We start from the raw sequence: 24,749 nt of genomic DNA, 5'->3' as shown, positions 1-24,749 counted from the left end.
GCTAGGAGTGGTGGTGTGGCAAGCATAGTTTTGAACTCTTGGAATGCTGACTCGCATTCCTCGCTCTAGTGGAATTTGTGGGCTTTTTTCAATAACTCTATAATAGGCCGCGATTTGTCAGCCATTCGAGGTAGAAAGCATGCCAACGATGTTATTCGCTGAACCTCTTTCACATTGCGTGGGCTTCTCATATCGATGACGACCTGACATTTATCAGGATTGGCTTGTATCCTTCTTTTCGAAAGCATAAAGCCAAGGAACTTGCCCCCAGCGACTCTAAAGGTGCATTTGGTTGGGTTCAAACGCATGCGGTGTTTTCTTATCTCATCGAATATTGCCTTTAGGTCACATGCATGCGTGGTAACAGAACTGGATTTTACTACCATATCATCAACGTACACCTCTAGACAAGTCCCTATTTGCTTTTTGAAGATCTTATCCATTAGTCGTTGATAGGTTGTCCATGCGTTCTTGAGACCGAATGACATGACTTTATAACAAAAGTTGGTTGAATTTGTGATGAAGGCATTCTTGTCTTCATCTAGGGGATACATAGGAATCTGATTGTATTCTGAGTAGGCATCCAAAAAACTAGAACTGTCAAAACGGGCCAGCCCGACCCATGTGGGCCGGCCCACTTTGGCCCACCTTAAAAACGGGCAAACCCAACCCGGCCCACTTTTTATTTTGTCAGAATTTTTATGGCCCGGCCCGGCCCACCACGGGTTGGTGGGTCAAACGGGTCAGCCCACCAACCCACCAAAAAATTAAAAAAAAAATACAAACAAAATTTAAAATTTAAAATAACATAATAATCATAAAAATAACATAACATCATATAAAATTAAATACAAACCATGCTAAAAGTCCAAAATAAAAAATATCAATGTTTCATCATACAAAATTAACTACAAACCATAATGTGATTAAGGTTTAACTTATGAGCTACCTAAAAAATCACCACTTTTTTCATGTGTGCTTGCTATTTGCTAGTCTTATATGCGATTCAAAATAAAATAACACGTGAATTGAACTTACTCCAGTATCTGCGTTTATGAATTTCTCCTTCTTTTTTCCCTGTCACTTCACCTCCCTTATATATTTATTATAAATTCAACTCCCTAATAATGAATCAAAATCATTGTATCCGTTCCCACATGTCTCTTTCCATCTTTTTTAATCTTGGTATGCTCACTAGACCTTGCAATTTTCAATTGAAGTTAGCGTAAGGTCCCATAATCTCTTCACAAAAGATAAATAAAGATGAGCATTATACTGTATGTAGAGGGGCACCTTCGTGTGAAGCGGAACCTTAGTGAAACTGAAGCAGTGAAAGTGTGAAACAGAGTCTTCGTGAAGCACTGCGCGTGGTCCCGTACTCCCTTAGTGTGTGAAACTGAAGCAGTGAAAGTGTGAAACAGAGCCTTCGTGAAGCATTGCGGCGTGGTCCCGTACTCCCGTTTCCTTGCTAGAATAGGGTTTTGATTTTTTGACTGTTTTTATTTTACAATTTGAACTTTAGTGATTGTCTGTTGACTTGTCTATTGGGCTGGGTTGGCTGCTCTGTTTCAATAAAAAAAATAAGTGGGCTGGTGGGCTGCCCGGCCCACCACGGGTTCAGCCCAAGTGGGCCGGGTAAAAGTAGGCCAAGTTTGAATTTACCCACTTAACATAAAATTGCTATTTATTTTGACCCGGCCCGGCCCATTTTCAAGGTGGGCAAGGTGGGCCGGGTTGGCCCACGGGCCACGACCCATTTTGACGGCTCTACAAAAAACTGAGGATGTGGTGCCATGCTGCTCCATCTACGAGGGCATCTATGTGTGGTAAAGGGTAGACATCCTTTGGGCAGGCTTTGTTTAGATTGATATAGTTTGTACACATTCACCACTTTCCATTTGGCTTTTTCACCATAACCACATTGTCGCAACTCGAAAATTTTCGATCTCGCGACCTATGGTTGAGACATCCTTTTAAAGATCTCATCAATTAAGGAATGCCTGGACACCGGACTAATCCTTAATTAATGGTTTTGAAAAATGAGTTCATGGAGTCGCCACCAATGTTTTACTCAAAACATTGGAAAAAGAAAAGGTTTTTAAAAATCCAATAATGGCCTTGATAACAAGAACTGGGTTCGGGGGTCGGTTACGTGTAAGGAAGGTATTAAGCACCCCTATAGCGTCCTCAATCGGTACCCTATGATGAATTTAACATTATAAATAATAATAATATAAATATTTAATCCCCTTTTATTGATAACTATTTACATGTTTGAAATTTAAATTATACAATTAATCCTAAATTTTCTACATGATTGCTTTTATTATAACAATGTTTACAAAAGATAAGAAATAAAAGGGAGAGAAGAAGATTGACTGAAATACCTCTTGAACGAGCTCTATTGAATCTTCAAATATGGAGATTTTTAGGTGCTTTGCGGCAATCTTTCACACTACAATAAGCCTCACAAAACTCAACAAATACAATAGGAGAGAAAGAGAGAGAAATTTTGAGCTTTAAGGAGTTTTGGACAAAATTTTGTGACCCTCAGAACTGTGCCCTAGCTATCTATTTATAGACATCAAAAAGTTTCCAGAACGGCCCGTTCCAAAATTGGAACGGCCTGTTCTAGATCCGACAGTTCTGTGTTAATTTTGTAACTAGAATGGCCCGTTCTGAAACTAGAACGGCCCATTCTAGAGATAAGATTAACACATAATTGGCTAGGCTGGAACGACCGTTCCGAACAAGAGTTTTTAGGCCTTTTTCATAACTTGGAACGGCCCATTCCAGTTTTGGAACAGCCCGTTCCGGGCTACTAAAACCAACTTATTTGGGCTTTAGGCCTTCTGATGTCATGTCCTATTATTTCCATGCTTGGGAGCTCCATTTCTTTGATGATAGACGTCCATTTCATTGCTTTTGTTGGTCTAGATGAAATTGGGTGTTTACACACATTGGCTAACCAAGTGGTGTATTGGACTTCTCGGATGAATCCTGCTTCTAGTAGCTTCGTCGTTTCTTCCTTGATGGCTTGAGCTCGCTCTCCTCCTGCTTTTCGTTTCTTCTGGGCTACGGGTCTAGCATCTTGACATATAGAGAGTCGATGACAATGGAAGTTAGGGTCTGCTACGGCCCATGCGAAAAGGTCAGCATTTTGGTCTAGAACCCTCTGTAAGACATCGCGCTCGATTATTGTTAGCTGAGATCCTAGATACGTGACTTGCTCTTCATTTGTTCCAAGCTAAAATGGTATCATCATCTCGACTGGTTTGACTCTGTGGTTGTCTTCTGATCGGGGGTCAAACTCTAGACCCTCACTATCCTTCGCATGATTGGGCATGCCAATGGTATTAATATCATTTGACAGTTTGGGCAGTGGTTGCAACCTTAGACTTATGAAGTAACATTCTCTTGCATTTTTTTGATCAACATGAAGTGTGATGACTTCACCAGACTCTGACGGGAACTTCATGGCCAGATGTGGGGTTGAAACGATTGGGCATAACTTGTTCAATGAAGGTCGCCCCAATAGGATGTTATAGGAGGTGTTGGCGTGTATGACAACATATCTTATTTTAACACGTCGTCCTTCTCGTCCTAACTCGAAGTAGGTGTGCAAGTCAATGGTTCCTTTGGTGTCTACCCTTTCTCCCGAGAATCCAACCAAGGGTTCGTGATAAGGTGTTAACTCCTGTTTGGGAATATTAAGTTTCCAGTATAAGATATCAGCTAAACTCCCCTGATCAATCAATGTTTTCCTTACCAAGCAATTGTTGATCTCGACACTTATTACCATGGGGTCGTCTTACACTGGATCAATTCCTTGAAAATCTAAGTCGGTAAAGGTAATGGGTGGCATGGACACCAGGTCCCTCCTAGACACCACGTTTATCAATCTAACCGCCCGTAAGTGTCTTTTTTGGGCTGAGGATGTTCCTCCTCCCCCCGCAAATCCTCCAACTGTGGTGTTGATTATTCTTCTTGGAGGATTGTTGAGGCGATGGTTGTCTTGGCGCTCGTGAGACTTACTTCGTTCTCTCTGCCTGTAATTTATGGGTCGCCTCTCTTGCCTATCCCACTTTTGAGCTCACGGCGTCGGTTGGCTGTCTCGCTTATGTTTGCTTGGGACTTGCACAAAACTTTGGAGATGACCTGTTTTCACAAGGTCTTTGATTCAATCCTGGAGAGTTGTGCACTCTTTGGTGGTGTGCCTTCTATTCCGGTGGAATTGACAAGTCTTTGTCCAATTTGCTCTAGAAGGAGTCATGGTGCATCGTGGCATCGTTAAGATTTCTATGGCTAGAGCCTGCTCCAGAACCTTGGTTCAGCTGGCGTTGAATGGGGTGTAGGGTGTATATCTCGGCCCCCGCGTTACCTTTTCTCGGTCTCCCGCATCATTCATGTAGACTTTACCAGGGCATTCTTTTTCTACCTCATTTCTGCCATGAACTTGCTCAAGTCGTGTATGATTTCAGAATTCGGTCAATTCCTCCATCTGCATGTACTTAGTGGCTTTTTGTCGTAGGTCATCCAGATCGAGTGGTGGCTTTTTACATATATTGTTCACAAAAGGTCCGGGTCGTAGTGTCGTGGTAAGATGGTGCATGGCTACTACTGGGTCCAAGTCTTAGATGGCTAGTGTTGTCTTCCCGAATCATTCCATGAAAGCCCTTAAAGGTTCTTTCTTTTCTTGGCGAATGTTGATCAAGGCTATGGAGGTGAGCCTGTGTGGTCGACTTGTGGTGAATTGGATGCTGAAGCGTGTCGATAGAGTTATGAAGGAGTCAATCGACCCTGGGGGAGTTTGGTGAACCAACTTAATGCAGGTCCTTTCAAAGACGTAGGGAATACTTTACACCATATAGTGTCTTCCTCGGTGTACAAGCCGACTTGGGTGATGAAGGTGTCGAGGTGTTCATCCGGGTTAGTTATTTCGTTGTACCGATCTAAAGCCAGACTTTTCTAGTTATTTGCTAGGCGGGTGTTTATTATTTTGGGGCAAAATGTGTTCTTCCTTGTCATCTTTGTTGATCTAATGTGATTGTTGCGGCTGCGGTGGGCTGGTTAGAGAGCCTAGGCTTTCTATACCACCCTGAGGATTCGCCTTGGTCTTGAGAGAACCTAGTGATGGGAGTACCTTGAGTGGGCTGCCACGATCGATTGTCACTTCTGAGCTTGGCATTTTCTTTTCTTAGTACGGATAGTTCATGAGCGTCATTTTCTCGGAGTCTCCTAAGCTCCATCACCTCAGCTCTCAATTGTTCTATTGTCGAGGATGGGTTGGTCGATTGAGGACGATCTTCGTAGGATTCTTCCATCCGTTCTCCCTCAGTCTGATTCCTTGGTTGCCCTGGCTCTCGGGGCATTCCTAAGTTGCTGATAGTCGTATTCTCTTGCTGGCTTCTAGTTGATACCATCTTGACTCAGGGGGTTGAAACCGTGTAGGTATCGGCCCCACGGTGGGTGCCAAAATGTTCTTACTAGGAAACACTCTTACGTTGGTGTTCTCTGGCACTTGATCTTCTTCCAAGCTGAGGTTATAGCTTCCCGAATCCTTATCCCGACGAGGGAGAGGGTACCTGTAGAGGTACTCCGACATTCAAGTCAGTACTCGGTACAAAGCAATAAATATTATAGTATCAAATAATCATACCTTTCTTTCTGTCCCATCAATATTATATTTATAGTGACTTATTTGGGCCTAATGGACCTTTTTGATTAAGAGATTAATAACTTGAATTTCATACCTTAATCTGGACTGATGTGGACCTATATTATCTAACTAAAATTAACGTAATGTGACTTCAATAATAAGGAGTATTCGGCTTATCTTATGGTCGAATACCCTTTCGGGTTGTGTACTGGCCAAAGGGGTATTCGATTCCCCAGTACACAAAGTAAATTGATATATAAATAAATAAAATGAAAGATAGGTTATTTACGTAAATAAAAATTAAAAATAATATATTATTTATAAAAAAAACCCAATTATTTTGGTTTGTTTTTATCGGATCTATTTGGGTCTCTTTGGAGAAGAAAGATCGAAAAGGTCTTTAAAATAATTATATAAAGGGTTCAAATGTAATTTACATTTTTAAAATAAAAATTTATTTAAAATATACTGAGCAGTAACTATTTTTTATTTGACCACGGATGAATCACATGGTTTATTGATTCACCGTTGCAAGCCCCATCATTTTAATAGTAATGTTTTTATTTTTTATTTTTATTTTTATGTATAAATAGTTATTGTATATTTTTTTTATTCAAAATAGATAGGGGTTGGTACCCAAAAGTTTCTCACGTCACTTTCAACTGGTTCAGGAGCCCGGTCTCGACCTGGTTTGCTTCTGCTTCATCTAATTTCATTTTGCTACAATGCTTCACATTTTCGCATGCACATTTTTTATTTCTTTCAGATTTTCAGGTCATAGTAGCTGTTCCTAAATGTCTTCTCGCAGATCAAGTCGAAGAGGTAATCTTTATAGTTTTTATTTTTTATTTTTTTTATCATAAATAATAATATTGAGCCTCCCTGTCATAGTGTCACCTACAGGGGTTTTTCATTCCTTAATCTTCTGCTTATAGCAATATTCATGTAATTAATGCACCTTTTTTTTTTCCCTGGGTGTGGGTGCTTCTTAGTGTTACCTGATATATCTAGTTAAAATGTGAGCTCAAGTGTAATTTAATCAAACAAAACTCACTTTAGAAATAAATGTTGCTCTCTGTTTATATACAACAGTCTTGTATTTTGTTTTATTCTCTTTATTTATTTGATAACTCAAACAAAACTAAGTGCATGTCAGCCAACAAAACCGTTTTGAGTAGTTCAACTATTAAGTTCTCCCAAAAAGAAAAAATATAGTTCCACTATTAAGTAGTATATTTTTGCATGAGTTGTCATTCATTAGTGTGTATGTGAAACCAAAAGATGAAACTTTGTCCTTATCTTTTTTTTAGACCAAGTTGTGCCTTTGAGCTTGTAAGGTCGACTCGAGTAATGCCAAACAACTTATTTAATATGATATTTTGGAAAAAAAATTGTTAATGACACACACACATACTCTCTATTATCAGTTGAAATTGATTAAAAATTATAAATTTTAGTAGATCATACTTTATATTTAAGAACTTTGTCTCCTAATTTTGTAATTTCTTATAAATTTTAGTTAATAATAAAGTGTTAGTATGTTGTTCACACCTTTTTTCGAACACACCTATTGTTGAAATGGATGGAAAATCAAGAACTTATATTATGATTTTATAGTTTTTAATAAATTTCAACTAAAAAGAGTGAATGATATTCACACTCTTTGAGAAAAAAATAGGAAAAAATATTGAAATAATATTTTCTAAAGTTAAAACTAGTTTATATACAAGTTAAAAATAAGATTTTGGAAAAATTAATAGAAGATTTTTTATAAATTAGTTTATATATAAGTTAATTTTAATATATGAAAAAATTTATTTTTTTTAATTTTTTATTTTTTTCTCTCAAAAATGTTTTTTTTTAGAAGTTTATCCAAACAGACTCTAGTAAACTTTATACCAGTGATTATGCTTTGCAGGTGCTTCAAATAACTGGTTAAGCAAAACATGTCAACACCAAATCGCTTGCTGTGTCTAATAACTTGTTTGCTTGACTTAGCTTATTATGATAGATTAATCTATTTCATATTGTTTTCCTTCTATGGTTGCTGATTTTGTCAAATGTTTCATATCAAATATGCAAACTGGAATTAATCGTAGTTTTTGCTTATAATCGGCAAACTTTTCGAAGAATAATCATGGTTGGAGAGGTAGTAGCCCCTGGAAACTATTCATGTTACATGCATCTTTCTTATCTGTCAAGATAATTTTTACCTAAAACATTTATCACTAACTTTATTTTTCCCTTTTGCAGTGGCTAGTGGTGGAGTTGCATTAGAAAATCGAGTCTCAGTACCACTGCTGCCAGATCCTACAACAAATTTAGAATGGGATGAGGTTAAACCACTTTCGGGAAAACCACACTATGAACATCTTCTTTCACGGTCAAATCTCAGTCCCCGTTATAATATGGTAATTTTGTACTTGGTTTTACAGACCCCATATGTTATTTCATTCACTTTTAGTATAAAGACATCAAAGATAAATTAGCCAAATGGCTATAATTTGGTCTAATAGCACTCTAGCTACTCTTAAAAGTTGGGCTGAACTTAAAATTATAGATTAGTGCCTAGCAGATTCATGTTTGTTCACAACAACTATAAAGGCAAACAGAATAAACAAATGAAAGGACAGACCTTATGTATTCAATATCTCCTTCACGGTATCAATGTGGTTGTAATGTTTTTGTTGATGCATCATTATGTCTAACTTATTACCTCTCTCTTATCATGGTCTTATATTTAGTTAAACATACTCATGGCCACTGATTTTAGCAGACTTGATTATATCCTTCGAAACATTGGAGTTTAATGATTTCATTTGCTGTTTCATAAAGGTCCATTTATATGTATCATAGAGAAAATCGATTTCTTTACCATGCCTTGAGAAATTCTGGACTAATTGAAGCACACAAACCAATTGAGTAACACCCACATTGGTCTCTAAAATTGGAAGACATTGTTATATAAGTCCTTGAAATTAAGAAATTATCATATAAGTTATTAAAAGTGTAAATTAACAATCATATTAGTTTAAAATTCAAAAAAATGTGCGAGTAAAGTGATAATATTGATATATATATTTAGGGATCAAAATGATAGTACGTAATTAAATTTAAGGACTTAATATTTTAGAAATTTATTTGACAATTTTTTAATTTAAAAGATCAATATAATAGCATCTTCCATATTAAAGAACTAAAACTAGTGTTTACTCCAAAAGAATTTCATATTTGTAGGCAATCAATATTTTATACTCTTTCATATATTACTTGGGTGTTTGAAAGGTTGGAGAAAACAATATTTTTTTCCCCTGTACATAGGAGAATCATTTTATATATTACATTGTTGGTATATAGGGGCCATCAAGTAACATCCTGTCAGAACTTCCTTCTCATGAAGTCCCTACCATTCTCATCTATGGGGACAAGAGCTGGGACTTGGTGTATAATGGACAAAGCAATAGGCAACAGAAGACTTTTGGTACCACAGGCTGGAAAAAGTTTGCTGTTGATACTTGTTTGAAGGTTGGAGACGCATGCATATTTGAGCTCATTCAAAGCAGTGACAAGAAAATCATCTTTCAAGTTCAAATTCTTAGAAGTGACATCCCATCCAAATTTCTTGAGAATGAAAAGCTCAGAGGTCAGATTAGGGAAATGCCAATTGTCCTTAGCTAGTATTCTAGCCATCTAATGCATTTCATTTTCCTTTTCATTCTGAGTTGGTGCCGCAACTTGTTAGGAGTAGTAAAGTTATGTGCTGCTATGTTCCACTTCTAAGTACCAGTTGAATTTTATTATTAAGAGAAACATGTTATCATTAGTACTTCATGGGCACTGAATGCAATTTTCTTGATTTACTCTTGGTTGTGTAATGTGTTAGATTATGATATATGACATTCTTGGAGAGTAGAATAAGTTAGGTTCACCTTCAACTTTTTAGTGCATGATTAGGCATGGCAGTGGGGCGGAGCGGGGCGGGTTTTACGTTTCCCGCCCCAATACTTGCTGGGAGTAAAATTTAGGTACATACCCCGTCCCCGGTGAGATTTGGGTTTCTCTGCCCCGCCCCCGCCCCCGCCCTTACCTTTTTTTTCTTCTTTTAAATAAATATGAATAAATTTTAAAAAAATAAAAGAAAAGTAAAATAATACAAATTTTGACATATAAATATTTCTAATTTTGGTTTATATATATATAGATAATTTTTTAATTATATTATTAAGCGAGACAGGTATTAACATCCCCGTCCTTGTCCATGCCCTCAATTTTATCAATCGGGAAAAATTCGAACCCGAACCCGATAAACACGGGTTTTTCTATCCAAATCGGGGCGGATTCGGGCGGGTACCCACGGGAACGGATTGGATTGTCGTGCCTATGCACCATGAATTTTGAATTTTTCAGGAACAAAATCTTTATCTCTAAAAAGATCCCCTCAATAATATTTTGATTATAAGCTCTTGTTAGCTCAAAATAAACTAACCCAATCACTATCAAATAACGGAAAAGAGCACCAAGCACATGTTTAAACTTTCAATTTTCAATCATGCGAATTGCAAGCATTCATACAAGTTATAAATCTAAATTTGATAATAAAAAAAAATTAATTTGAAAAGCAAAGTAAGAAGTATACCAAATAGTGGGGCGAGATAAGTGGTGTTAATAGATTGGGTTGGATCAAATTTGATCTAATTTAAGACTTAATCTAAAGAAAGATAATTATATTAAGTTGGGTTAGGTTCGAATTTTTTTTTTATAAGTAATCCAACTTAACTTTAATTGGAATGAGTTTAGTAATCAGGATGATTTATTAAAATATTAATATATTTTAAAATTTTGAAGAAAAAAATCATAAAAATATAATATAAATCTTATGATTAATATATGTCCTAAATAATACTAATATAAATTATGTGATCATTATCCTTTAATCAAATACATAATTAATTTTTTATTATTAATTTCAGATAGAGTTAATCATATTAGAAACTTATTAATTCATTATTTAATTTATTTACAATTGGAACAGTTAGGATATATCAATCCAATTTTATTTTTTTTTTGTCGATGGACTGTGTGGATTATATTTATGTAATGGTTTCAATAATAAGACTATTGTAATTGTATAAAGTGATAGTAATATGGAAACTAGGATAATTAGAATAAGTAATATGAATATGACCATGCTCTAGTAAGATAATCATTTTTCGAAATACTTAAAAAGATTTCTGAATGATGGCAGATTTCACAAAGAGTTTTGAGAGAACAAGTGTATTATTTGATTGCTTAAAACACTCGATGATTACAAACTGAGGAGAAGTCCTCCTTATATAGCTAAACTGAGACTGACTAATTTACAACTAGGGGTAGTTATGACATCCTTACTTGCATGAACTTGAGATGATCAATAAAGAATAGGACGCCTTCTCCAAGGATCAAGTTCTTCAAAGGTGGCACAAGGGTTTAGGGTGGATGATGATGGAATGGACGAAAATGGAGGTTGGGTAGAAGGTGTTTGAGGAAATGCTTGAGAAGGGCACTCTAGGGTTTGGTTCACTTCAAGGTAGATGAAGGCCACTTCTAGGGTTTAGCTCTCAAGGTGGAGATAGGATGGGAGGTGGCCGAAAATAGCCAAGGTGACTAAGGATGATATAAAGGCAAAATGCTCTCTTTATATTCAATTTCCAAAGTATTTACAAGGTGTGGTGCCTAGGGTATTTATAGGAGTGAGAGGCATCTAGGGTTGCATTTAGGGTGCCAAATGCACACCAAATGAAACCCAAATTAACCCTAGATGCAACTTGGTGGCCAAGGATGGAATCTTTGGGTTTAGACAGGCTACATCTAGGTGCATGATAAGACCATGCAACATTTGCCCTCCACTTGGGCCTAAGCCTTTCTATGTCCAAAAATAGGTCTAAACACCACCAAAAATGTGTCTAGCTCCCTAATTAAATACCTTAGCCCAAAATTAAAAACCTATGATCTAAAACACCCCATAATACAAGGGTAAAATGGAAAATACAAAAGAAAATAAATCCTATGACTAAGATACCCCAAAATACAAGGGTAAAATAGGAAATTAAAGACAAGGGCAAAAATAGGAATAAAAATAAATGCTATAAAAACTTAGGAGCTAAGGCCCAAAAGTAGGCTTACTCCTCCTATGGTTTTTCAACACTAACTCATTTCTCTTGCCTCCTTCAATATATCACCTCTTGGTCTTCTTAGCCTTAGTGTTATTCCATCAGGTAGTGACTCATTATTCTTTACAGGGGTAAGACAGGAAAAAGTGAAAGAAGTACAAAGAAAACTTCAGAAGATAAAAGATCTTCAAAAGTTTTTTAACTTCTTGTGGAGCTGACAAGTAACTTTGTTGAATGGCAGACCAGAGGTGACCCACTTTTGTCTTGGAGCGTTGGCAAGATAGACAACTGTCTAGATGCATCAGCAGGTAATTATTCTTGCTTTAATCAAACATATCTTCATTTCGAAGATATGGACTTGTGGATATTGAGTCTGAAGAACCTGTTTCTTCAGGTTGAGAATCATCTTGAAGTGCTCTAATTAATTGGAGTCTTGCTTCAAATTCTTCTTGAGAGGTGGCTGAGGCTAACTCGGCCATGATTTTGCTCTTCTCAGCTAGAAACTGAGAATCTTTTGTAATTTTTCTTTTTTGTTCTTGATGTAATAATGCTGGAGAATTGCTTTGAGCCCATTCTCTGATTCTTGATTTACTGATTAAATTCATGTCGAACTTCTTCCACCATTTGATTTTTATACATCTTGATAATATCTTTAAAGGAATGTTGTCATAAGGTTGTCTAAAAATGTAATCCCAAGTAACGATCCAAGTAATATTCTGAGATGCAACAAAGGTAATCATCTTGTAGTTTGGTAGAAATGATGTAACTTCTTTGAAATAATCAAAATTCTCTAAGACTTCTTGAGGGAATAACTCCCTAATTGGTCCCCAGGTATAAAACCATTGGAGAAACCATTTAGGAAATTTTAATGAGATTCCTCTGCGAAACCAGAAGAACCATGAATGAGTCTTGGGTTGGAGATATAGCATGTAGGTCCATGCCATGGTATAATCATAATAGGTGTAAGTTTGAGGTTGAAATTGTCTTGAAAAGGATTTGGGATGATAAATGGGTTGTCCCCATTCTTCAGGTGTCATGATTTTGAGAATCTTGGCTTTGGAATAAATAATATTATTGTCTTTGTCTTTTGAATGAAATAATTCTATTGAGTCAGAATCAACTAAAATGAATTCATAGAAGATTCTAGGTTTTAAGAAATTTTGATGATGGGTGTCTTTTGGAAAAATGGTATTGATTAATTGCTCTCTGGATAGGTCTTTCCATTCGGGTTCTATTGGCATAATATCAATAAAGGTGTCTTTGGTGATGTAGGAATCATCATAGGATCTTGAGTTGGATGGTGTGGTTACTGGATTAGTATTGTGAGTAATATTTTTGGATAAGTTTTGAGAGATCTGTTTTGAAGGAGAAGGTATTGAGCTTGGTTCAGGGGCATGTTCTAAGGCTGCTATTGGGTCAAATTTATTGTGGAATAGTAATGGAGATTGGGAATTGATGGCTTCTAAAAATGTTGTAGATTTTGAAGGTAATTTGGTATTGAAGGACTGTGGTAATTTTCTTGTTGAGTTCGGCGATGCCGATAACTGTCTTCATGCTTCGGACTGAGCCGATTTAACAGTATTGTTGATTGGAGCCTTGAAAGGCGTCCCGTATTGATCTTTAGAGCTTTTGCTCATTTTCCTGTAAAAACTCTCTTGTTAAATAATCGGGTAAAGTGTTTGACTCTCCTTTAATATGCTCAATCTCAAAATCAAAACAGGATAATAAAGCTTGCCATCTAGCAAAAATATGTTTTGAAACTAAGTTTTTAACATCTTTTTGTAAAACTGATGGTGCTGCTTTACAATCGGTTCTAATCAAAAATCTTTTTGAAAATAAATCATCTTGAAATTTTTGAAGACATAAAACTATTGATAAAATCTCTTTTTTGACTGTTGAATACTTTTGCTGAGCTGGATGCCAAATACCTGAATGATATCTGACAACTTGTTCTTTTGCTAAAACTTTTTGCTTTAAAATTCCCCCATATCCTAAGTCTGAGGCATCTGTCTCGACAATAAGATAGGCTTCTGGGTCAGGAATCCCTAAACAGGGTAATCTTTTGACTATTTGTTTAACATTAATAATGACTTGGGTCATTTCTGGGTCCCATAGTTTTGGATTCTTTCTAAGTCTTGTATATAGTGGGGCACAAATAACTCGAATATTGGGAATAAAGTCTGCTACATAATTGACACAACCTAAAAATCTCTGAAGTTGGGTCTTATCTCTTATTTCATTTGGAAACTTATCTGGAAATTCTATTGATCTTTGGATTGGAGTAATAGTTCCTTGATAAATTTCATATCCTAAAAATCTTATTTTTGTAGAAAATATTTTAATTTTCTTGGCAGAAACTACTAATCCATTTTCTTTGACTAAATTAATAAAAGTTTTTAAATGTTCTATGTGTTGATTAATAGAGTTTGAAAATATTAATACATCATCTAAATATACTAAGGCAAATTTCATATATGAATAAAAAATATCATTCATAATATTTTGATATTCTGAAGGGGCATTTTTTAAACCAAATGGTAGTACATTCCACTCGTAATGTCCAAAAGGAACGTTAAAAGCAGTTTTGTACTTATCTTCTTCCTTCACCCCTATTTGATAATAACCAGATTTCATATCAAATTTTGAAAATATTGTTGCATGAGTTATTCTTTTAATTAAATCTTGTTTATTAGGTAAAGGATACCTAATCCATTTTAAGACTTTATTTAGTGGTTTATAATTGATAACTAATCTTGGGGCTCCTCTTTCTAACTCAGCGGCATTTAAGACATAAAAAGCTGAGCAACTCCAAGGAGACTTAGAAGGTCTAATTAATCCTTTATCTAAATATTCTTGAATTTCTTTTTTACAATATTCTAAATATTGAGGATTCATTTGTATTGGTCTTGCTTTAGTATTAATGTTCTTTTCATCGAAATTTTCTATATATGGTAATGATACTTCATACTTTTTTCTATGCCAAAAAGTTGTTGGATTTAACTCACAAATTTCTTGTTCTATTTGATTATTAATCTTTTTAATAGTCTCTTGAATATTTTTATTTAATAATTGTTCTTCTATTCTTTTATATTGAATTTCTTTACATAAAAAATTAATTTGTTTTCTTTTATTTTCTATAATACTTTTTTCTCTTAATAAGTTTAATTCTCTTGATCTTGGTGGGTGTATAAATTCAAAACATATTGAATTACCTATAACTTGTGTTTCTAAACCTTTTGGAGTAACCTTAAAAGGATATAGTAATGATAAAAAAGGTGTTCCTAATATACAAGGAATGTTCATATTTTTAACTAATACAAAAGAGGCTTCATAGCAAATTTTATTTTTACAAATTTTTGCGGATGATAATTTATAATTAATTTTCATATAGGAATTATTGGCACTCAACTTTTTCAGAAGACTTTTCATAATATTTTGATGGAATAATACCTTCTTGTAAACAATTAAGATCTGCTCCTGAATCTATTAATGCAACTAAGTTAAATTCTTCATTTTTAACTAATAATTTAATATTACAATGCCATTTATGAGTTGTTATCATATGTAAATAATTAACATCTTCTACTGAAGTCGAAGGTTGTTCTAAATCTATTTTATTTTCTTGTTCTCTGACTTTTTCTTTTCCTTCTAATTCTAATATTCTATATTTAATAGATATATTATCTTGTTTTAGATTAGTAATTTCTATTTTTAAATTTTTAATTTCTTCTTGTAAATCTTTAATGGTAACTGGGGTTGGTTGACAAAATCTTGAATATATTTCTTTTATATCTACTTCTTTAACTTCTTCTTGTTCTTTTTCATCAACCCTTAATAGTTCTTCTAATTTATTAATGAATTCAGTTCTTATTGGACCATGTTCTAATTTTGAAATTAAATCTAATAAAGAATGAGTTTGATCTACAGTTAACATGTTAATAATTTTAGTCATTACAGGTACAAAGTCCTGGACCTAAACAACTATCTTCATCTTGAGACTGACTAGAGCTAGAGTCTTCTTCTTCTAATTGATAAATAATTTCAGTATTGCTTTCTTCATCAGAAGTAGAATTGCATCCTTCTGATTCTGAATTGATCATTATTGCTATTAAAGATTTTTTTAATGATTCATCTATTTCTAATTCATTAATTTTTTGTTGAACTCTACATTTGTTGGCAAAATGGCCTGGTCGCCCACATTTCCAACATGTTATATTCTTTTTTTGTAGGTTTAGGCTTAGTAACAGTATTGGGTTTTTCTAAGTTTTTTGAATAATTTTTATTTTTCTTAAAGGATTTTTTATAGGGCTTTTTGTAATTATTATAAGGCTTGTGGTAAGACTTTTGAGAAACAAACTGTTTTCTCTGGGCTTTTTTCTTGACTGCACTGGGTGCTCTAATAGGTTCTACTCCATATTGTTCACAGAAATTTCCTATTTCTCTTTTACTTGTTCCGGCTTCTTTTCTAAGTTTGTTTTGGAGTTTGAAATCATTACAAACTTGTATTCCAGTATCAATAATAATACTATGTATTTGGCCATATCTAAGAGCTTTATAATACCCTTACATATGGCCAATAGCAGCCTTAGAACATGCCCCTGAACCAAGCTCAATACCTTCTTCAAAACAGATCTCTTAAAACTTATCCAAAAATATTACTCACAATACTAATCCAGTAACCACACCATCCAACTCAAGATCCTATGATGATTCCTACATCACCAAAGACACCTTTATTGATATTATGCCAATAGAACCCGAATGGAAAGACCTATCCAGAGAGCAATTAATTAATACCATTTTTCCAAAAGACACCCATCATCAAAATTTCTTAAAACCCAGAATCTTCTATGAATTCATTTTAGTTGATTCTGACTCAATAGAATTATTTCATTCAAAAGACAAAGACAATAATATTATTTATTCCAAAGCCAAGATTCTCAAAATCATGACACCTGAAGAATGGGGACAACCCATTTATCAACCCAAATCCTTTTCAAGACAATTTCAACCTCAAACTTACACCTATTATGATTATACCATGGCATGGACCTGCATGCTATATCTCCAACCCAAGACTCATTCATGGTTCTTCTGGTTTCGTAGAGGAATCTCATTAAAATTTCCTAAATGGTTTCTCCAATGGTTTTATACCTGGGGACCAATTAGGGAGTTATTCCCTCAAGAAGTCTTAGAGAATTTTGATTATTTCAAAGAAGTTACATCATTTCTACCAAACTACAAGATGATTACCTTTGTTGCATCTCAGAATATTACTTGGATCGTTACTTGGGATTACATTTTTAGACAACCTTATGACAACATTCCTTTAAAGATATTATCAAGATGTATAAAAATCAAATGGTGGAAGAAGTTCGTCATGAATTTAATCAGTAAATCAAGAATCAGAGAATGGGCTCAAAGCAATTCTCCAGCATTATTACATCAAGAACAAAAAAGAAAAATTACAAAAGATTCTCAGTTTCTAGCTGAGAAGAGCAAAATCATGGCCGAGTTAGCCTCAGCCACCTCTCAAGAAGAATTTGAAGCAAGACTCCAATTAATTAGAGCACTTCAAGATGATTCTCAACCTGAAGAAACAGGTTCTTCAGACTCAATATCCACAAGTCCATATCTTCGAAATGAAGATATGTTTGATTAAAGCAAGAATAATTACCTGTTGACGCATCTAGACAGTTGTCTATCTTGCCAACGCTCCAAGACAAAAGTGGGCCACCTCTGGTCTGCCATTCAACAAAGTTACTTGCCAGCTCCACAAGAAGTTAAAAGACTTTTGAAGATCTCTTATCTTCTGAAGTTTTCTTTGTACTTCTTTCACTTTTTCCTGTCTTACCCCTGTAAAGAATAATGAGTCACTACCCCTACTTGTAAATTAGTCAGTCTCAGTTTAGCTATATAAGGAGGACTTCTCCTGAGTTTATAATCATCGAGTGTTTTAAGCAATCAAATAATACACTTGTTCTCTCAAAACTCTTTGTGAAATCTGCCATCATTCAGAAATCTTTGTAAGTATTTCGAAAAATGATTATCTGACTAGAGCATGGTCATATTCATATTACTTATTGTAATTATCCTAGTTTCCATATTACTATCACTTTATACAATTACAATAGTCTTATTATTGAAACCATTACGCATATATATATATATATATATATATATATATATATATATATATATATATAACCCAATTTAATGACCTAATTAAATATAATTAAGTTGGTGGCTGTTAATTTGAAGTTTAAGCGCTTCACTTGACCATTTTCTTCCACTAATTGTTATATTGGACACTCCGAGTACAACTACTCTTATTATTTTTGAGTTTAGTGAGAAATTAAGTGGAAAGGTAAAGAATAGAATGGAATATAACATACCGTTCGATTGCTTGGTTGAGGGTAGTGGAAATCCTGCAATTCTTTAGGACTTTAGCCTTTCGAGTGGCTAGGATTACCCTTTAAAATAACTTCATTTTATAGACACTATGATTTGAAGCTTTACCCAAAATCCTCATTTCATTTTCTTAAGAGTAGGGGTTCAAAGTTATTTGTCAGTGGTATAATGAGTTATCGGAAGAAAATATCCTTAAGAAATTTATTTATCTTACGATGGATTAAAGTAATATATATTAATTTTTCAAGGATGAGAAATGAAATATTTTTAAAGACTGAAAAGTGATCATGTAATTTAATCATCTATGAAGAGAAACAAGTACAACATGCCTAAAAATTTAAACTTAATTCATAATTTCTTTCTCACTAAGCATAACTGTTTTTAAAGTTGCTGCCGTTGAAACCTTAAATAAGAATCATATCTCACCAGAATAATTATTTGGATGCTCCATCAATTTAACTATTTTCCACGACTTTTGAATTTAGTGAATAGTAATATTAATGTCAAACCTGAATTAGCATAACTAATTTAGTTCTATTTTTAACTAGGTATGCATTGACTTAGCATTTGCACCATACCTCTAATAACTGTATTTTTTAGTGTTTTTATTACTTCCTACCAAGACGCATAGTGTATCGAACGACTATTTTAATTTAAATACCCTTAAGAATTATATATTATATATATGCATAATTAAGTGGTATGCTCATTGGATTTTACCTTAATCTCCCAACTGATCATAATATTAAGGAACTTCGAATGTACATTGACAACATTAGCGCTAGAAAGAAACGTTAAATGTTCTTGTGATCATAATAACTCCCTGATCAACAACCTTTTGTTGCTTTCACAAACAGAGACCAAAATTAAGCTTACGAGACATGTAATGAAGTATTAACCTATAATCTCAAGTCTTGTGGGGCATTCACTAAGGACAACTTACAAAAATAATGGACACTGTTCTTTCAGGTAAAGCCAGGAATTTCTCCAGGCATTGGAGCTAACTCATTCTTGCTAAACTTCTCCTCATCATAAAATGAGGCACGCACCACTCTACCCCCAAAGTATCGACCATCGAGGTCAATAAGCGCTTTAGTTGTTTCTTCGGATCTTTCAAACTGCACAAAGATTCTTACTGCTTCATCACTGGGGAAATTTGGTTCTGTTATCTCAAATATCAGAACTCGGGTTACAGTTCCATACTTGGCACATTCTGATCCTACCTCATCTTCCAGCTCGTCGTCTACCTCACCGGGACCCACCTTCAACAAGAAAACACATATAGTCAGTCATGTGTAACCAATCAAGCTACAACACCAATAAATCCATTTTAGGATGAACTAACGCAGTCACTGCTGTGCTTTTCATGTCAGAGATTCAGCTAGGCATCAAAGTATGCAGATATGCACACTTTAAAATGAATTGTTTGAAATTTGGATAAACTTTTTTTATAAACATTTATAGGAAAAGAAAACAAAAAAGATACATGAATTGAACTTTTCTCATAAGTTAAAGTCAACTTATGCGGATAACTTTTATAGAAGTTCTCATATATAATTTTTCCAAAAGCTGAAGTGAATACGTTGATTTCAACTTGTGGCACATTTTTAATTCATTTTATCCTCTTGTTTTCTTCTTCTATAACTGTTTTTGAAGAAGTTACGCCAACAAGGCCGAAATACAATTTCAGGATATAAACAAACCATCTACAGCCTCTTTTGAACACTTGGACTCTTGATGGAAATAGTAACTATTGCATTTGCACCAACTACCATTCAATGTAAAAAGCAGCAACCATTGACTAAACGAGAAAAGATTAATGTGCAGCATTCCAATTTTTGAGATTGGAAAGTACTTCAGAACAGATGTTTGCATCACAAGTTTTTAATTTTGGTTTTTGTGGGATTCAGGTTTTGGAGAACCATGTTATTTATTTCATTCTTTGGACAGACTGATTATTCTCTACCCTTCAAAGAGAATTTCTTCTGTTGAAGAATGTCAATAAAAACATGATCAAATATAAACACTTAAATCTGATTTGTTATTTCAGTGATCAAATCTTAGCACTTGTAATGTGCAAAAAAGGAAGCAAATAATGCACATCAACATATTTTATAACCCAGTTCCCAAAAAGTTTACAACAGAAAAACTATGAAGCATGGCCAGAAATATTTTATCAAACATTTCCGTACATGCACGAAGTCAAAAGTAGGTATTTATCAAGGTCATAAGCAAAAACTTCCCAGAAGAATGAAACAGAATTTCGAATGTATAGAACAGATACCGACAAATTTCAATTACTTCAAAATATTATGACAGGAACCCTCCTGGTTTCATATCAAAAACATAATTAAAAAAAAAAAAAAAATTGGTTTATATTCTACAATAGCATCATGAAACAACAAGAATAAGTTCAAAGAAGCAAACATTCCTACAATAATACAAGTATTCACTGTAGACAATTCAAACGAGTATTTACCCACACCTGAGACTAAACTAAAATAATCGTAACCAAAATAGGAAATAAAGGCATAATCTATCCAGCAATAACATATCCTAAGACCCAATCTACAAAACCCTAATTCTCAATTTACAATTACATCATAAAAATAAATAATTATACATATCCACTCGTACTGCATTAACATAATAATACTTTTGAGAGCAGGACAGTTGAGAAACAAGATACTCGTTTACAGTGGAAGTAAAAAGGAATTAACCAAGATGCATCAAGATTAATCAGAAAATTAACCGAGCTAAATATACCATAGACAGTGGCATTCCTGATGACTCAATTTAAAAGGCAGTAAGATACACATCAGTACAGCACTATCAACTTCAATGACAAAAGAAGGAATGAATGTGTCATAGAGGCATGCTTCTCTATCACAAAAAGGGATGATGCTTGCCAACATGTTACCAGTGAAAATTATATTTGAATAATGAACATTTAAAAGAAAGAATGATGCTGATGTAACAGGATTTTTCATTAGTTTCTACTCATTGCATGAGTTAAGATTCATGAGCATAATTTCTTGAGAACCAACTAACATGAGCTTCTTTTCATGCTTAGAGAAATGACCACTAGAGCCTAAAACTAAAACAATTTCTTGTTCAAGGAATGCAGTGTATATACTCTCGTCGATGAAATTGCTTTGGCTAAATTGGCCCTACAAAAGCAATAGACAATAAAGAAGCATAAAAGCACAATTCCTATTTCATTCTTTCTAAACTTCTTTTGGTAAACAAACTTCAAAATTCAAATAACTTATTATTCACTATCTCACCCAGTGGGATAAGACTATAGTTGTCTATTCATCCACCTTTACTTTTTCATCTCTTGTACACTTATTTAGTTATTAACTTATTATTTACTCTTGTTCACACTTCACTTCTCAACATTCACCACCATAGAGCGTTTTTGACCCTACAACAATCAATATAATTTTCCCCGTGTTTTGAAAGTGACTCTGATCCCAAATTACACAACATATATTTCATCCACCCAACTAGAACCTATATGTGATAATGTGCACTACCATCAATCTTCAATCACTGAGAATGATGGATCCAAGATACATAAACCATGCAACTTGTGTATAAATATCATTCCCTGTTTACACCTTTAAAATATTACTCACTTGCATCTTAATGAACTTCTGTTTGATACACATTGTCTTTAACATACTAAATTAAAAACCCTACACTGCTATGTTTTACTCCACCACTCAAGTTTAGAATCTGCTCTTTCTCTCGTCTCATTGACTAAAAATATATGATGCACAAGAAGCATGCATCGAGGCACTAGATATGACAAGTTTTTACACAATAATGCACTTTTATTTCAAGCCCGTTCTCTGTTCAAATTCCTAAAACCTCAAGTGAAGCATTATCTCATCCTAATTGGCACCAAGCAACGATAGATTAGATGTCTCTCAACTCAACATACAGCACATTGGATCCAACATCTAATGTAACCAGCAACAGCTAATTGTCAGTGGACGTTTATATTCAAAGTTGGTCCATCTTGGCTGTAATTATAAAGACCATTTGAAGGCTCATTTAGTTGCCCTGTATTACACACAGCTCTATGGTCATGGTTACAGATACAGAGATACATATTTCTCCAGTTTCTAAGATTGCCTCTGTTCCATTCTTCCTCACCATGGCCACTGATCAAGTCCAGCAAGCATTGACCTCTTTATCACCTTGACAAAAAGAATGCCTTCCTAGTAATTTATAGGAGGAAGTTTACATGGGACAACCTCCTAGTTTTGTTATTTGGGGAAAATCTAAATCAGTGTGCAAGCTTCATAAATCCTTGTACTGACAAAAGCAGTCCCCTTGAGTTTGGTTAGTCCACTTCAAACCATTATTCAAGTATTTGGCGTAACTCATGTTAATTTCCTGATCAACACATCAACCTTCTTTATATGGATGACATTATCATTACAAAAAGCATGTTTTTTTTACCTTTAAATGTACTTAATTGCATGTCAACTCTCAGAGACAACACCAGATAAACAAAGGTAGGACATTTAATATGAATCTTCAAAATCAAACCATAGGTGTATTCATTAACCACTACAAGTGAAACACAATTTTGTACTGATAAAGCAGACTGGTTAGCAGAAAGAAAACCTAGTATAAGTTTGACATGTCATTTTGGTAAGTCAAGTGATATAAGCATACCATAACTCATTGCGTTAAATCCAAACACATCCATTGTTCATCACGCCAAAACATCATGAGGCCTCACCATGTGCAAAATAACAAATTAACCCATGCTATTTTAAAATCAAAACACCAAAATCTACAACATCACTAGCAACAAAAAACATGAATTTTTCATCCAATCTAAGGTTAACACGACACGAGCTGTTCATCTAAGGCAGCAACCTCCAAAGCAATCAGAATTGTCAACTATCAAGCAGAGAAACAACCACAAAACATGCTCAAATCACCACATAAAACAAGACCCTGACTGACAATCACAGGATTCAGTAAATTCCAACATTGTCACTAAGGATCAATAGCAGCAGTTGAACCAAATCAGCACAAGCACAAGCACACACAAATAAGAGTCTGGTTAGATAAACTTCTCTGGAAACACTTGTAGAGAAAAAAAAAATTGAAATAAACTTTTTTGTAAGCTGAAACTAACTAATGCGTAAGTTAAAAATAAGATTTTAGATAAACTAATATGAGACAATTTCTACAAATTAGCATATACTTAAGTTAATTGCAACTTATAGAGAAGCTAATTTCACTTTTCCTTCCTATTTTTCTCTTCAGGGTTTCTGGAGAAGCTTACTCAAACACATCCTAAGGCACTTAACATCTCAAAACACACACACACACACACACACATGACATACCATGTTCCTAAGCAGCAAGACCCTGGTAGGCACCCCATTGAAGCTAACACTCTTAACTTTCTTGCTACTATTATCACTGGCATTGACAATAACCCCAGCTCGTCTATCCGTCTTCTTTGCCATCAAAGGAGTGGTAATCCCCTGCTCCTGCTTCCCCAACCCCTGCCCCTCCTTCCACCCCATCTTCGCCATCATCCTCTGCGCCGCCGTCATCTGCCCCCCCGCCCCCACGCCCAGGCCCCCCGTCTCCGACTTCCCAATGCTAAAACCGTCCGAATTCGCCGGCGGCGGCGACGGCGACCTCGGCACCGCCCCACTCATCGCGGCGCGCCTCCTCCACGCCTCCTCACCGGAAACATTCAACCTGGAATCCCCAAAATCTCTCTCCCTTTCCCTCTCCCTCTCCCTCTCCCTCTCTTCTTCCTCCTCCTCGTGGCGGCGGCGCTCGAGCTCCCGCAGGATCTCGGCCTCGCGGGCCCGGCGCTTGCGGTCGCGGCGGTAGTCGTCGTAGTCGTTGGGGCGGGCGGGGTCGTACTCCTCGAGGACGGTGGAGGGGACGCCGACGAGGGCGGGCTGGAGGGCGTCGTCGGGGGGAGGGGCGGAGAGGAGGGGGGGCTTGGGGAGAGGGGAGGGGGTGGGCTTGGGCTTGGGCTGGGAGCGGAGGAGGGTTTGGGGGGGCGCGAAGAGGGAGGCGGGCTTGCGGAGCGTGGCGGGGGCCATCTTGGTGCTGGAGGACCAGACATTGGGAGTTGGCTTGTTGTCTTCCTCCGCCGACGAGGGCGGAGGAAGGTCTCCGTATAGCCCACCCAACATTTCCAAACTCAGAAGAGATTAGGGATTGAGTCGCTGCTTCCAACAGAACAACACACACAGCCGCTCACTGAGGTTGATTCAAACCCACAATGGGTCGCTTCACCGTTGCACCCTACTCGATCGAAGTCGCCTCAGCATTCATTAACTTGTAATGTTTTTTTCTCTTTCTTTTCCTTTTTATTTTGATTTTTAAATTATACTTTTATCCTCCCTTATTTTTAATATTCACTTTTTTTTTAGGAGAATTATTTTATTATTATTATTATTTTTTTTTAAATGACACCGATAACGACATATTATAGTTACTAAGAGCATCTATAATGGGAGTTGTCCCCACCA

The 24,749-nt window shown here is 35.5% G+C and overlaps 3 protein-coding genes across 4 annotated transcripts; 1 reads left to right on the top strand and 2 right to left on the bottom strand.

Annotated features, from left to right (window-relative positions):
• Positions 1 to 3,247: 3,247 nt before the first annotated feature.
• On the bottom strand, positions 3,248 to 3,802 carry LOC145956400 (uncharacterized). The gene has a single exon (XM_083071992.1). It carries the CDS (start codon positions 3,800 to 3,802, stop codon positions 3,248 to 3,250), a length of 555 nt encoding a protein of 184 aa, XP_082928118.1.
• Positions 3,803 to 6,215: 2,413 nt separating this feature from the next.
• On the top strand, positions 6,216 to 9,519 carry LOC109817502 (B3 domain-containing protein Os04g0386900). Of its 2 annotated transcripts, none has more exons than XM_020382763.3 (4): positions 6,216 to 6,348; positions 6,434 to 6,481; positions 7,913 to 8,070; positions 9,017 to 9,519. In XM_020382763.3, the coding sequence occupies exons 2-4, from the start codon at positions 6,454 to 6,456 to the stop codon at positions 9,335 to 9,337; spliced, it is 507 nt and encodes a 168-aa protein (XP_020238352.1). In that variant the 5' UTR covers positions 6,216 to 6,348; positions 6,434 to 6,453; the 3' UTR covers positions 9,338 to 9,519. The 2 variants fall into 2 exon arrangements, with proteins under 2 accessions (XP_020238352.1, XP_020238353.1); XM_020382764.3 differs by having other exon boundaries at positions 6,273 to 6,348; positions 6,426 to 6,481.
• A 9,414-nt stretch (positions 9,520 to 18,933) lies between these two features.
• Positions 18,934 to 24,570, bottom strand: DRT111 (D111/G-patch domain-containing protein). The gene is made up of 2 exons (XM_020382767.3): positions 23,598 to 24,570; positions 18,934 to 19,481 (listed from the first exon to the last, which is right to left on the bottom strand). Exons 1-2 carry the CDS (start codon positions 24,408 to 24,410, stop codon positions 19,185 to 19,187), a joined length of 1,110 nt encoding a protein of 369 aa, XP_020238356.2. The 5' UTR covers positions 24,411 to 24,570; the 3' UTR covers positions 18,934 to 19,184.
• Positions 24,571 to 24,749: the final 179 nt, after the last annotated feature.

Source organism: Cajanus cajan, chromosome 3 (assembly GCF_000230855.2).
Source record: "Cajanus cajan strain Asha chromosome 3, NIPB_CcT2T_4, whole genome shotgun sequence".
In the NCBI taxonomy this organism is placed as follows: Eukaryota; Viridiplantae; Streptophyta; class Magnoliopsida; order Fabales; family Fabaceae; genus Cajanus; species Cajanus cajan.
The sequence above is the reverse complement of the archived record's forward strand: the minus strand, read 5'-3'. Positions and strand labels throughout refer to the sequence as shown.

What these genes read in the sequence shown, in the direction of transcription:
- LOC109817502 (XM_020382763.3), top strand. Translation starts at nt 6,454, where the DNA reads ATGTCTTCTCGCAGATCAAGTCGAAGAG. An exon ending in TCGCAGATCAAGTCGAAGAG is followed by an intron (nt 6,482 to 7,912) that starts GTAATCTTTATA and finishes TCCCTTTTGCAG; the next exon opens with TGGCTAGTGGTGGAGTTGCA. An exon ending in TCAGTCCCCGTTATAATATG is followed by an intron (nt 8,071 to 9,016) that starts GTAATTTTGTAC and finishes GTTGGTATATAG; the next exon opens with GGGCCATCAAGTAACATCCT.
- DRT111 (XM_020382767.3), bottom strand. Translation starts at nt 24,410, where the DNA reads ATGTTGGGTGGGCTATACGGAGACCTTCCTCCGCCCTCGTCGGCGGAG. An exon ending in TCTTGCTGCTTAGGAACATG is followed by an intron (nt 19,482 to 23,597) that starts GTATGTCATGTG and finishes TTCTTGTTGAAG; the next exon opens with GTGGGTCCCGGTGAGGTAGA.
- LOC145956400 (XM_083071992.1), bottom strand. Translation starts at nt 3,802, where the DNA reads ATGGTAATAAGTGTCGAGATCAACAATTGCTTGGTAAGGAAAACATTG.